The sequence below is a fragment of the Thunnus albacares genome, chromosome 7, assembly GCF_914725855.1.
Source record: "Thunnus albacares chromosome 7, fThuAlb1.1, whole genome shotgun sequence".
NCBI classification, from domain to species: domain Eukaryota; kingdom Metazoa; phylum Chordata; class Actinopteri; order Scombriformes; family Scombridae; genus Thunnus; species Thunnus albacares.
Genome location: NC_058112.1, coordinates 25,249,237 through 25,262,746, shown reverse-complemented (window position 1 = coordinate 25,262,746; position 13,510 = coordinate 25,249,237). Strand labels below are relative to the sequence as shown.

General features: G+C 39.5%; 1 protein-coding gene across 1 annotated transcript; it reads right to left on the bottom strand.

The window, feature by feature from the left end:
* Nucleotides 1-4,156: 4,156 nt before the first annotated feature.
* ppp1r3ab (protein phosphatase 1, regulatory subunit 3Ab) lies at nt 4,157-11,670 on the bottom strand. The gene is made up of 4 exons (XM_044356181.1): nt 9,597-11,670; nt 8,862-8,929; nt 8,686-8,783; nt 4,157-8,005 (listed from the first exon to the last, which is right to left on the bottom strand). Exons 1-4 carry the CDS (start codon nt 10,373-10,375, stop codon nt 4,697-4,699), a joined length of 4,254 nt encoding a protein of 1,417 aa, XP_044212116.1. The 5' UTR covers nt 10,376-11,670; the 3' UTR covers nt 4,157-4,696.
* Between the last annotated feature and the right edge of the window lie 1,840 nt (nt 11,671-13,510).

Genomic DNA, 13,510 nt, shown 5'->3' with positions numbered 1-13,510 from the left:
TGTTGCGTAAGTATGGTATACTGTAAGCCTTCAGTGGTAAAATTGGTGTTAGTATGCACATGAAGTCAACAGAAACATCTCACATTTACTATGAGAAATTCACATCCTATAAAGGGTTATGAGGATCATTTTATATTTAATGTATCATCTTTACAGGACTTCTAAAATGTTGATTTAGTCCACCTGTATGATTTTGTGCTTCCCATTTGACTTGCGCTAACTGTATATATGTTGTATATAGTGTCACCCAGTGGTTCCAGTCTTATTTGTTCGTTTAATTTGGAGGACTTGTTGCAAAAGACAGATCTCCACTTGTCCTTTTCATCTTTTCATCCATAGTTGATTAACAATGTGCCATATTTGTCAAAAAGAAAAACACCGACTTGGTTGATTCTAAAGGGGTTCACTTGTTGCAAGAGTGAAATTATTATTTGAAACAATTAAAATCTTGCCATCTCTACACTGCTTTTATCCTAAAGTAAACTTGAGCTCAGGACAATTGCATCTAAAGCCTCAAAATCCCAACCAAAGCTATAAATTCTTTTAAATCCCTTGAAGAACATAACTATTCCCATCTTCCAAAAATAACCCATAGCACATGATGGTGACTACACTGTTTACTTAGCTGCAGATAGACCTGCTTGAGGCACTATGATACTGTCGTGGATGGGATGTAATTACATCATAAAACCATACTAATTTTAGCAGGTATTATAAAACCTCATCATGTGAGGTTTCACATGTATGTAAAGGATACCAGTAGTAAACAAGAAAAGTTGTAACAAAGAAATGGGAAAGTCCTGTTAAATTATAATCTATTTAACTGTTTTCCATTGCAGTTTGTACAGTTTTATTGCTGTGTTTACAAAGATCAATTTGGATTTTCTCTCACTTAACTTTAAATGTAATTGTGCGGTATATATTGTGTGGGTCAGATCATAAGTCATTCATTTTGTATCTTAATATTTTAATACATTAATATGAAAATGTGTCATATTTTATTAAAGATAACATCTTTAGATTTTCTGACAGTTTAAAAAAAACATCTAGCACTGCTCATCCAATTTCAATGAGAGTAAAAAGTGGTGAATTTATACAATTTTCCTAAAGCTTTTTGTTTTTTTTAAATGATCAGACCTTAAATGTTGTGATTAATTTGTAATATATATATAACTTTGACAAATATGTTACAAGTATACTAAAATTCTCCTTAGTTAGCATAGTCACAGAGGCCTGGCCTGTCATCCACAGAGACCTGACATGGTGGAAATACTGTAGACTTCATATTTAGGTTGAGGATAAATTTGTAAATAGCTTTGGTTTTTGTTTTTCAGTCCCTTTGGTCATGTAAGTAGCCTTGATTGGTGACTAAATTTAACATTTAGATTTTACTTTTCAAGTGTTGAGTATCTTGGGTTCACTCAACATACCCTCTTCACATGTCTTTCATATAAAGGTGCCCTTTTCTCTAAGACAGTGGTTCTCAAACGTTTTCACATCAAGGACCCCTAAACTGACACAGTTTAGACCATGAACCCTCATCTGATAAGATTTTTGCTTCTGGATGTTTTACAGAAAGTGTATGAAACCCAACATAGTCATACTTTCTGTCATTGTGTGACACTTATGGATGGAGTAATAGTGAAAATAAATTATTCCCCTTTTTGCTGGGTACCCCCTAGAACCTCTCAAGGACCTCTGAGGGTCTCCAGACCCCATTCTAAGAATCGCTGCTCTAAGAAAACTGGCCCATTTTTTGATATTTGAAGCCAAGGCAGCGCTCCTGCTTCTAAGTAAAATACTTCAATGCTTTAAATGCTGATTCACGTACTTGGACTCTATTTATCACCGCACTCGAGTAATAAAAGGCCTAGAAAGAGGTCAGACAGGCATCTGTTAGTGTGGAAATGAAGACAGTTGGCTGGCTGCGGTCTGCAGTAGCTATTAAACATTGAGGTCATCATCAGTATATGCAGTCTAACAGGTGTAAAGTTCAGCCAACATGCTGCGATGATATGTGGCCAAAACAAGCTCCACCTGCACAGCTAATAAGAATTAATTGTTATTGCTTTTGTTGCAAGGCAAACACCTAATACTCCAGCCAGGCCAGCTAACAGGAACATGTCATGTTTAATAAGTAAAGAAACTGTTTATTAATATAATACTGACAGCAGAAGGGTGTTACACCTCTGGCAGTATTACAAATCAGATACTAATCACTAAAATGACATGATCTCATTTAAAATAACTAAAAGACAGAAAGGTGAGGCTGAATTGAAATGTAGGACTCAGCACACTATTAAGTTTTGAACAAAAACCCTTGTTCTTGAAGGCTAATATTGGACTTTGAACAATACAAAATGCATGGACATGTAATTAATTGCAGATATATACACCCTTCTGCATGTCTGACTTGTGAAAAATGCAACTGTGTTTCTTTTAGTAGCTAAAAATGTTCATGTCCATCTGGCAAACAAGAGTGGTAATCCTCGCAGTGGACTGCCCAGAAATCCCCTGGCGAGAATACTACTGCAGCTGTGTTCAGCTCAAAACAGAGCCAAAAGCCAAAGTTCAAATGGAGCAATAGCTAAAAGCTATAGCTACAAGTGACTTGATTTGACACTCTGTCCATTCAATCTGAGACCAAATTACTCAGCTACTTTGGACGGGCATTGCAAGCTGTCAGAGGAGTTGTCCACTTTGCCAGATTTACTGCTGTGGACTGACACTGAAAGACAGTATGTCAAAAATGCACGTGCACTTGGCTCAACGTCTTCTTTTTGGACCAGTTTCATCTTGGAAAGAAGCCTGCCATTCTTTCCCAGGGAAAGATAAGAAAAGAACGGAACAAGATCAGGAATAATCTGAAACTATTTCCGTCAATTCTCTCAATGTAGCTCTGAGTTCATTTGTAAATATTGAATTTCTGGATGCAGCATGCACTTTTAAAACCCAACACATGGCAACTAAACCATAAAAAAGTCAGCAGGTTAATACTTGTTTTAGTCCACTTGATGCCAAACATATTTTAAAACTGATAGCTGGTGATAACAAGATACGTGATTTGATCAGAATGCAGCCCGCGATAAAAACATTTCAACACACCAGGAACACAAATAAGAATCCAAACTGTCGGGTCAGATCTAGTTTCTGTGTTGCTGTTCCTGAGTTTCAGGGTATGACCCCAGATTTCTGACATAACACACCACTGATGGCATTGCATTCGTGTTTCTTTTTGAAACTCTGTTACTGACCTACGGCATCAGAGGGAGAAAAAAATAACTCTACTATTTAGTTTATTTTTCAATGTCAGCACAGTCCAGTTTACTACAGAAAAATATGATTTGTATTTTGAAACATCATTCCATAATGCCTCAAGCCAGTTTTTAGCCACGCTGACGGCATAGCTCGAGGGACTGCAATGTCGTTCTGTTGGTCGAGCTTCAACTTTGGTCCAGACTGAAAAATCTCAACAACTACTGGATGGTTTTTAATGACATTTTCTACAGACATTCATGGTTCCCAGATGATAAATCCTAATAACTTTGGTCATCCTCTAACTTTTCGTCTAGCACCACCGTGACGTTGACATCTGTGATTTTGAGTGAAATGTCTCAACAATCATGGATGGACATTTGGTACAAATATCCATGTCTCCCTTTAGGATGAATTGTAACAATGTCAACTAAAAACCTGTAAAACTAATGACATTTCCATCAGCCTCAGTTGTACTTTATGTTTAGTACTAATTACCAATTGTTATGCTAACATGCTAGTGAACATGGTTAACATGTTACCTGCTAAACATCAGCATGTTATCAGCATCATTGCGAGCATGTTAGCATTTAGCTAAGCACCGCTGCGCCTACAGCCTCACAGAGCAGTTAGCATAGCTGTAACCTCTTAGCCTCGTTTCCAATGAACATGCTGGATACTGAATTCCAGAAACTGCATGAACAATTAATTTCTTTTTTTTTTTTTTTATAAGAACTGGACCCACACCACACCTCCCGTTTGATCCTTTCCATAGTATTTGTGATCATGAATGCATTTTTTAAAAATATTTTTTTTGCTATGTTTAAATATGTATGTGGATTGACTGTGTTATGTATGCATTAGTGCTCTAAGCATTGAAATAAAAACTTGTTAACCTCACTGATGTGTCAACAGCACAATTTATTCATTCCTTATGAAAAGTAAATATAGCTTACACAAATACTATGATTTGGGGTGTCATTCATACACAGCACACTGACGATTTCCATTTACACCTCAAAAATGAATTAATGCTCTGCAGAAGTGATCAGTGTGAGAAATGGTCCGCAGCCTGTTGGCTGAGTCTACAGAAAGTTTTATGTACAGTAAAGCATAAAGAAAATTGGTTTTACTCTTAATAACAGAGAGTTAACATACTCCCATAGGGAATATACAGCATTTATTCTGATGTGTGTCATATAAACTTTGCAATTAATGCCCATTTTTATCTACTGCTCTTCTATTTAGACCATTAATAACTGTGCATGTCTTCTCCAAATAAATATCAAATGTCATGATAGTATGTAGCGAAAAAAGAAAGGGGTTAAAATCTACTAAACTAACAGACCTTGTGGTCTCATGTGAGTTCCTTCTACACTCATAGACCTCAGAGGTTTATTTTAAACATAACCACAACTGAAACTGATTTTTACAGCTTCACTTAACCTATCTTGTTGTTTTTAACTGGCTGCCTCTCACCCTGACAGAAGAGCCAAACCACAGTTATTAAATACAGCCCGAAACAGGCAAGAAAATCATAATGGTATGCCACAACTAAAAATACCACTAACAAGGTGGCATATAACAATGTTTTTGAGATATTGCTACAGGAAAAAGTATCTTTCCACCATGAAACATTTCTGTCGATGCCTTCCTGTACACTTGACGCTGACAGAGCTGCAGCAGTGGGTTGGATATCTGCCATCCCTGTGTCTTCATGACTGACCTGAGGGCAGCTGAGGTGTTCCTCATCCAGAGACTCACTGATGGATGGCATGGTTGTGGACAGCAGTTTGCTTCTGCTTACAGAGGGCCTTTTGCTCACACTCAAACCTGTATCTTTGCTGTGGTCTTTAGAGGCCTGTGCTCCTGTGTGAACAGCCCTCAGACAGTGCATGTACAACTCTACCTCGTCATCGGAGTCGGACTCTGCTGAAGCGCTGTCGTGGCTTGTTTGGTCACTTACAGGTTCATCTGTTAAAATGCACAAACCTCCCTCTGCAGCTGCGAAATCACTCTCATCTTTCCCAGCTTTTGATAGGTCATGTGTAACACCCTGGTTGCTTTGAAATTCCTCCTCTTTGCAAGGATGCATTTCAGTTGAGATGTGTGCATTTTGCCCTTCTCCTGTATTTTCTTTGTCAATTACATTCTTGTCTGCACCTTCCTGCACAATGTTCACCGGAGCAGATAAACCATCCTCGACCTTGTTTTGTGTACTGTCTAACCTCTCTTCAAAGCACTCGACTTCATCCTGTCTGTCTGCTATTGCTGTATACTCTGACTCTGCATCTACAATTTCCTCCTCTCCTGCCTCATCGACTAACATTTCCTCCTCATAATCAGGATTCTCCTCTTCTATGTTTTGCTCTTCTGGTTTTACCTGATCCCCCCACTTCACGTCTGTTTCATCTTCATCGTAGAAGTCTATTTCCATTTCTTCCTCCTCCTCTATCTCATCCTCTTCTTGGATGTCTGTCCCTTTAATATTTACCTCTTGCATCTCTGCAAAGTGTTTTTCTTTTTCGAACTCTGCCTCTTCTTCTTCCTTTCCCTCCCCTATTTCAGTATCTTCTGCTATTCCTTTCTCACCAGGTATATATTCCTTCTTTGTGGTTTGAACATAGTCTAATTCTTTCCCAAACACAGTCTCCACAATTTCTTCCTCTCCTATTGTGCTCCTGTTCTCTACCTCCAAAGCATCTTCAGCTTTGTCCTCTTTCTCCTCAGCAGCTGTGATCTCCAAAGTTTCTTCCTCTGTTTTCTTCTCTATTGTATCCTCATTTTTCTCAATCCCTGTGTCCTCCATTAGTTCTCCGGGCTCTTTCTCCACTGCTTCTGTGTCCTCTGCGCTTAAGTTTATCACCTTGCTTCCGTCTTCATCTGTTAAGATGTTCTTTTCCTCTTCCTCAACCATCATTTCCCAGTTTTGTATATCAGTAATCTCCGCTAAACTAAGATCCTCCGGTTTTGACACTGTAGTTTTCGTTTCTACCTTTTCAGAAATAACCTCTGCTTCATCTTTTAGCTCCACAAACATGTCACCATGTACGTGATTGTTACTCGTCACTGCCTTTGTCAATGACTCAGCTGCCTCACCACTGACCTCAATTTCAGCTGAGTGGTCTGTTTCATCCTCATGCAAATTGTTTGCCACTTCATTTCCATCTCCCATGTTACTAGTTTCTTCCTGAGTTTTGAAATGTGTCTCAGGTGTTGTGACATCCTTTTCCTCCACAATTTCAAAACAAGAAACACTTTCAGTTTCTTCTGTAGCTGAATCACTGATATGGTTAGCATCCAAATCATGTAAAGTTTCTAATAGTTTATCCTTTTCTGGAGATGTATTAGTGGTTGTTGATCTAATTATGGTTTCATCAATGTTTTCCTCTTTGTTTGACTCATCTACAGAGTCATGACTATTTGCTCCACTGCTGCTGGCCTGTTGGTCTGCGTCATCGCTAACATGCTCTGATACACTCTGAGGAGGCTGAAGTGAAAGAAAAGAGGTTTGTTGACTGTCCTCTTGTGTTTCACTCTGTGCGAGTTTTTCATCCAAATATGTTTTAATTTGTGTACATGTACTCTCTGGCAGTTGAGCCTGATCTGGTTCTTCTCTTGTTTGGTTTTGGAGGTCACAGGTCAGAATGTCTTCCTGTGCTTTTCCCTGGGGACATGAAGTGTCTCCGGGTATTTGTGCATCCAACAAATCCGTATTTAAAATGTTCCCGGTCTGGGGATGACTTGTTATATCTCCTAATGGTGATAATTGAACCTGAGGTGTATCTGTGCTTCGCTGGTCTGAATTTTTAATCTCAACCGGATCTTGCAGAGTGTCATGGTGCAGAGTGTCATGTGCTGTCATACTCAAATTTGCCTCTTCTTTCTCAAGGAGAGGAGTATTCAAATTGGCATCTAAATATTCTTGGTTTGATTCCTGAGTCTCTATCACATTTCTCTGCAATTTGTTGTGGTTACTTTCAGTATCTGCTGAAACAGTGGAGTTACTCTCCCTTCTTTCAGTGTGAGGATAACTTTGAGTTAAGTCTGCAACACTCGGTTTAGCCAATAGTGGATTTCCACAACCCCCTAAGCTTTGACTTTCATTTCCCACTCTGCCAAACATCTGATGATAAAGTGGAGCCACCACAGTTCCAAATGTGAAGCTGGTGGTCTGGCTAACAAGGCTTTCACTGCTCTCAGCTGAAACAACACTGTCAGCTGTTTCACTGGCAGTGTTGCTACCGCATGTGTAATTCACGCCTTGCTTCTGACTTCTCTCCTCAGCTCTAGAGATGGACTTGTGGATATTTTGGCCTTCTGCAGAAGCAGGCTCATCATTTGAATGTGATGGGTTGTCTGGGATATCTGTGGCAGTTGCACCTCCGGTTAATGTTGCTGAGTCAGACAAATTTATGCTCTCAGGTTTCTCTGGCTCGTTGTTAGATATGTAGTCTTGTGCTCGTGATGTATCATGTCGGACATCAAGAGAGGTTTTGCTGCATGTTGCCAGAGCTTCAGAGACAAACTGATAATCTTCTGTTTTGCTGTTCCCCTCAGGAAAAGACTGTGTATCTGAGTGCTTTTCCTCTGGGTTTTCTTCTTTGGCTGCCTGTTTTGCTTCTGGAGGTGATGCATCACTTTCACCACCATTTACTACCCCGTCTCTTTGAGCAAAGTAGTCCCTCACCCGAGCCATCCGCGCTGCCTTTCGGCGGCTTCTTCGGCTGCAGTTCTGTCTGCTCTCAGTCTGTCCATCAACAACATGGATAGATTAATTACAGTTAGCTCACACAATAGTTATGCTGTTATAAGGAGAGGGAGCAGGGTGACATTTAAAGGTGAATGTCACACAGTATTATACTCGGATTTAATACTGTCCTTGCATTTTAAATTAAATTAAAAAAGGAGAACGATTAAAATACTATTGAAATAGCATGCACAACAAAATATGAAACTTTGAAGAAGTGCAAGCGTGGACAGAGTGTTCTTTTGGTGCACAGCACATTATGTTACACTGGTGCTACTCAAGCTCCAGTCATGTGACACTCACTCAGAAAGGAGAGAGGGATCATCTTAAGTTTCCTATTCGTCTTGTACCTCATAAACACACTATAGTATGTTTAAGCTTCCTTTCAGAGCTAATAATGCATCAAACCATGAGTGATAGTATTGTCAATCACTTCATTTTACAGCACTTGATGATTTAAAACATCAGGACGATTAGGTAGTGTCAAGTAAATTGTTAATCGCAAGATATAATATTATGCTAACTTAACCTGCAAATATGTTAGTGTAACTAAATAAGCACACATGTACAGTATGTCATGCATTGAATTGGCTTGTTCAAACATGACTATTGTGAGACTGAGACTATTGTGTTTTGATTCATAGAGGAAATGGTAAGTATTGGTGTTATTTTCCACGCACCTCTAATTTCTGTGCTTCTTCCTCTGAAATTCCTGGCCGACCGTCAGAGATTTGATTTACTTCCACAGTATCCACTTTCTCTCCATGTTTTGAAATATCTGGAGAAAAGAGACATTTTACATTTGTTTTGTAGCTCAGTCATGTTTAATTTCAGGATTAGAAAAATTAATGTTTACCTGCTGATATGTTTTCCTGTGATGACGTTTCCTCAGCTGACACGATTTCCACAGCAGAGAAGTTCTGACTGTGAATTAATGAAAAATTGAAATACAATGGAATGTCTATGTCTTGTAAACTTTTACATGCATATTATCAATTAACAAACTGTTTAAGCTGATGATGGGGTTTGTCAGAGAAAGGCACAATATTGCTGTTTTAAAGTTTTTGGTTTCCCATTTAAAAACAGCCTGTATGAATTGTTACACAACTCTTGCATCTTTCCACAATTTTGTAAACCTCTTGTATTATTTGTTTAACAATGACACAGAAAATTTATATGAAATGGTTTATTTCAACTTAGAGATTATAGATGTTATGTGCACCAAAATAAACCAGATTGGCTACCTTATTTTTACGCTTCAGAATATGGTAAAATTTGACTTGTTTTGCTAAAACACTACTTGATGGCTTCAAACAAAAAAGTCCTGACAGTGGTTTCAACCTGGGGGTCAGACCCCCACCAAGGGGTCATAAGATAAAAAGGGGTCAAATTAATGGATAAGAAGATAAAATATTCTTCTGCTACACAAAATAATGCATATTTTTTTCTGACTTTTCTCTTATCTTTGTATGTTTCTTGTGGAAAACTGAAAACTGTTACCTCTTCAGACCTCAGAGAATTATTGAACTTATTTAGTGGAACTGAATTGACCTTTGCACAATTAGCCAAACATGTTCTACAGTATCCTCACCTGACAGTCTTAAGGCAACTTTTCTTCTGTGAACTTTCCTTTTGTGATGTCTCCTTCTGGTCTTTTGTTCTCTGGTGACAGAACAAAACATAGTTCTTGTTGTTATTGTTGGACCAGAATGTTCCAACAGGAGTCTCATACCTCAGACAAAAGTCAACTCTGGCTCCGTGCTGCCCGAATGGGGGCACTAGGGTTATCTTAAAGGAGAAACAGTCCATCAGACCGTCACTGGAACCGGGTATGTACTCTGCCAGGAGGTCAAAGTGACTCGTCCAACCGTCCAAACTGGTTCGGATGTATACCGCTTTATCGAAGGAGATGTTGAGGACACGGATCACTCCTTTCACTATAGTGGTCCCTGGAAGTAACTCGATGGTCTCCAACTCTACTTTCTGCTCCTGCACCTTGACGGACAGCTCCTCAGTAGACATCGGAACGGTGAAAGTGAAAGGAGATAGGAAGTATTCCTCTGCATCTTTACCTTCGCTGTCGGAAGAGTCATATCCTGGCAGCTTGGGAACATCCCATGTGTCAAACTCCTTCACATGAACCAAACTGAGGCCTTTAGCGTCCGCAAAGGACACTCTTCTTGAGCCACACACAGGTGGCTCCCATTCCTCATCAGAGACCGAGCTCCTTCTCCGTGGGAGAGGAGAGGATTTGGGCCTGATGCCGATCACCACATCGCAGTCGTCATCATCTATGTCCAGGGAGATGAGGCCTGGCACTCCTAAGAGGCTATAGGCACCAGAAGTTTTTGGTTGTCCCAGAAACTCCATGGGGCTCTCTGTGGAGAGTCAGCGGGAAGTGAACTGCAGCTCTTCTGCTTCTGGCAACTGACATTCAACATGCTCTGACTTAACAGATGGAGTCGAGTTACAGATGACATTGTTGCAAGGGCCAACACTATAAATAGGCCAGAAAGGACTCAAACTATGTACAGTAGTCTAAACTCAGGAGGAGAAAATATCATCCTCTTGCCTCTTTGAGGCACATCACATGATATAATCTGCAATTCTGGACTAATATTTCTAATTTTCCCTCTTTAAAACTATTACAACACGTAAAAGTTTTCTGGACATCTCTCTTGTGTAACTTTAATTACTCCTTGGAGAGTTGTAATGCTACTTGTACAGCAAGCATTAGATTTACCACAGCAGCTATTTTTTTTGCTTTTGGGTTACACAAGATCTAAAACAGAACAAATGGCTTCTGGACACTGTTCAGGCCTCCACAATAATTTCACTGACCAATAGCTGACTCTGTGATGGTGCAATAACTGTGAAAATAAGTATGAAAGAAACAACCATTCCACATAAGCTTATTCTTTTATCTGTTTGCAGCTTATGCCATATCAAGATTTATCTGTGGCTAACAGAATTATACAGTTTACAGCTATGCATTGTGTTTGGACTATTTCCTGTGTTTATCTTACAGCTGTGACAAAGTGGCGTATCAAGCTCAAACCATGACCAAAGTGGTTAATCCTTAATCTTGCTGAGCAAATAAAATACATTTTTCAGCAGTGAGTAAGAGTGCTGTGTCTTAACTGAGGAATGGTGAGCCCTCCCCTTATTTGGATGAGAACAGTATAAAAGCAAAGTCAAGCCTGTTAAGGGAGGATAATATCTGGGGGCATTTTCTCCAAAAGGAAAGAACCAAACTGTGAGAGCATGTAGGATCTGATACAAACCGGTTAATTTTCTGAACAATGAGCTCAGAAAATGGAAGAACAAGACAACATCTAAAGGACACTTCATACATAAAAGAAGAAAAAGCAGTATAATTAAATCAAAGAAAGAAAAGAGCAGCGGAGAAACTATTGCACAAGAAATTGACTAAAACAATGGCTGATGCGGTCAGTACTTGTGAGAGCATCTTCACCAAAACAGCCCATCCTCCATGTAACCTTTCCCCTCAGCCAAACTCCTCAGACGATCCCTCCTCAGAGGACTCACCGCACATCTCAAAACCCTCACTCTCCTACATTGCCCTGATTGCCAAAGTCATCTTGTCCTCTCCCTCCCAGAAACTCAACCTGGCGTCCATCTACAGAGCAATGGAGGAGCAGTTTCCCTACCTCAAGAACCGAGGGCCTGGCTGGAGGAACAGCGTCCGGCACAACTTGTCCGTGAACGACTGCTTTGTGAAGGTAAGCCGCTGTGAGGACGGCAGGGGGCACTACTGGGGTGTTCACCAAGCTCACCTGAGAGACTTCCAGCAAGGGAACTTCAGGCAGTACAGGAAGGCCAGAGGGAGGAGAGAGAAGGAGCAGTATGAAAGGTTTGCAGGCTGTCTGGCTTGGATGGAGACCAGCTGCTTCCTAGGAAGGTTGTGTGAGAATGGATCTGAGTCTTTGGGTTGGGTGGAACCACATCTCCCTCTGCAGGAAGCAAGGAGGTATCAGAGGAGTCCTTTGAACTTGGCCGAAACACATTATCACCCTTGGAGCGTAAGCATGGGTTGGGCAGATACATCCAACTGGATGAGACGTTACTATTTTCCTGAGAGGCTACCAGACTCATATGGCAGAGCTATAGCTGGGAGAGGGCACAGCAGTCAATCCTTGACCTCCAGGCCGCACTGTTGGGAGACGCATGACCTAATACTGAAAGGCATGAGAGAGTCTTATGACAGCAGGTTCATGACACCGCCACTACAACTGCTCAGCTTCCCAAGGTGCTGGTGTATGTCTCCAGTCATCCCAGAGTTATTAAAAGTCGGCTATTAATTGCACAGCTGAACTGCCTTGAACTGTTACAAAGAAAAGTGAAACACTGATGGAGACTACTGACATGTTTTGCATGTTTCTGAATATACAGAACAAATGTACATTTTTCCTTCAATAATAACTAAAGGGCAGGTAAATAATAATCCAGTAGGTGGCAGAAAGTTACCTTAGTAACAATATCTACAATTCAATCATGAAATGCTCTCATGGTTTGTCCTGCTTTGAGGCATTTTTTGTGTGATAACTTAAAATGATTTATTTGATCATCATGTTTGGACTTAATTATTGTTATTTGTTGTGAACATAGCTATGCCATGCTAATTCTTATTTTTTATGCCATAACAACAAACAGTTGAATGTGCACAAATATTAACGGATGTATTAAGAGATTGTGTTCCTTAACTTGATAGCCCTCTTATATAACTAGGAGTTGCAACTAATGATTATTTTCATTATCGATTAATATATTGAGTATTTTCTTGATTAATCGATTGGTTGACAAATCCTCAAATGTCTTCTTGTCCCAACCAACAGTCCACAACCCAAAGATATATAGTTTACTATAATAGAAGACTAAATAAACCAGAAAATATTCATATTTGAGAAGTTGGAATCAGAGAAAAACTCTAAACAGTGATGAAAGTTAGTGGCAATTAATTTTCTGTTGATTGACTAATGGATTAATCAACTAATCGTTGCAGCTCTAAACTAAACTATACCATAATTAAACTCCTGATTATATGGCAGTCTAATCTTGTTCCCCATCCTCTTTCTTCATCATGTACATACACATATGTAACACATTATGTTGCAATAAAGAATTGACATTACAAGAAGCCAGGACAAGAGTGGGATGCTGTAAAAAAGAAGAAAACGCAAAACCAAAGAGGCTTTATAACATTTCTTATGTCTTAAACAAACCTAGAGTCATTTTCAGGTATTTGTTTGTCTATGTGTTGGACTTGTACACTCTAGGGTATACTTCATTTATCAACAGCCCAAATTAAAACACTTTTATTTGTGTTTAATAGATGTACTGATATGCTATTCAAATAAAAGTGCAGACACCACTGTAAATAGCTCTTTGATAATAGTTTGACAGCTGTGTAGCTGCAGAGCTCTTTTTGTTGTTCAAAACTCTCAGAAACTGCATCTCTAAATAAAGTCACAGACAACCATACTT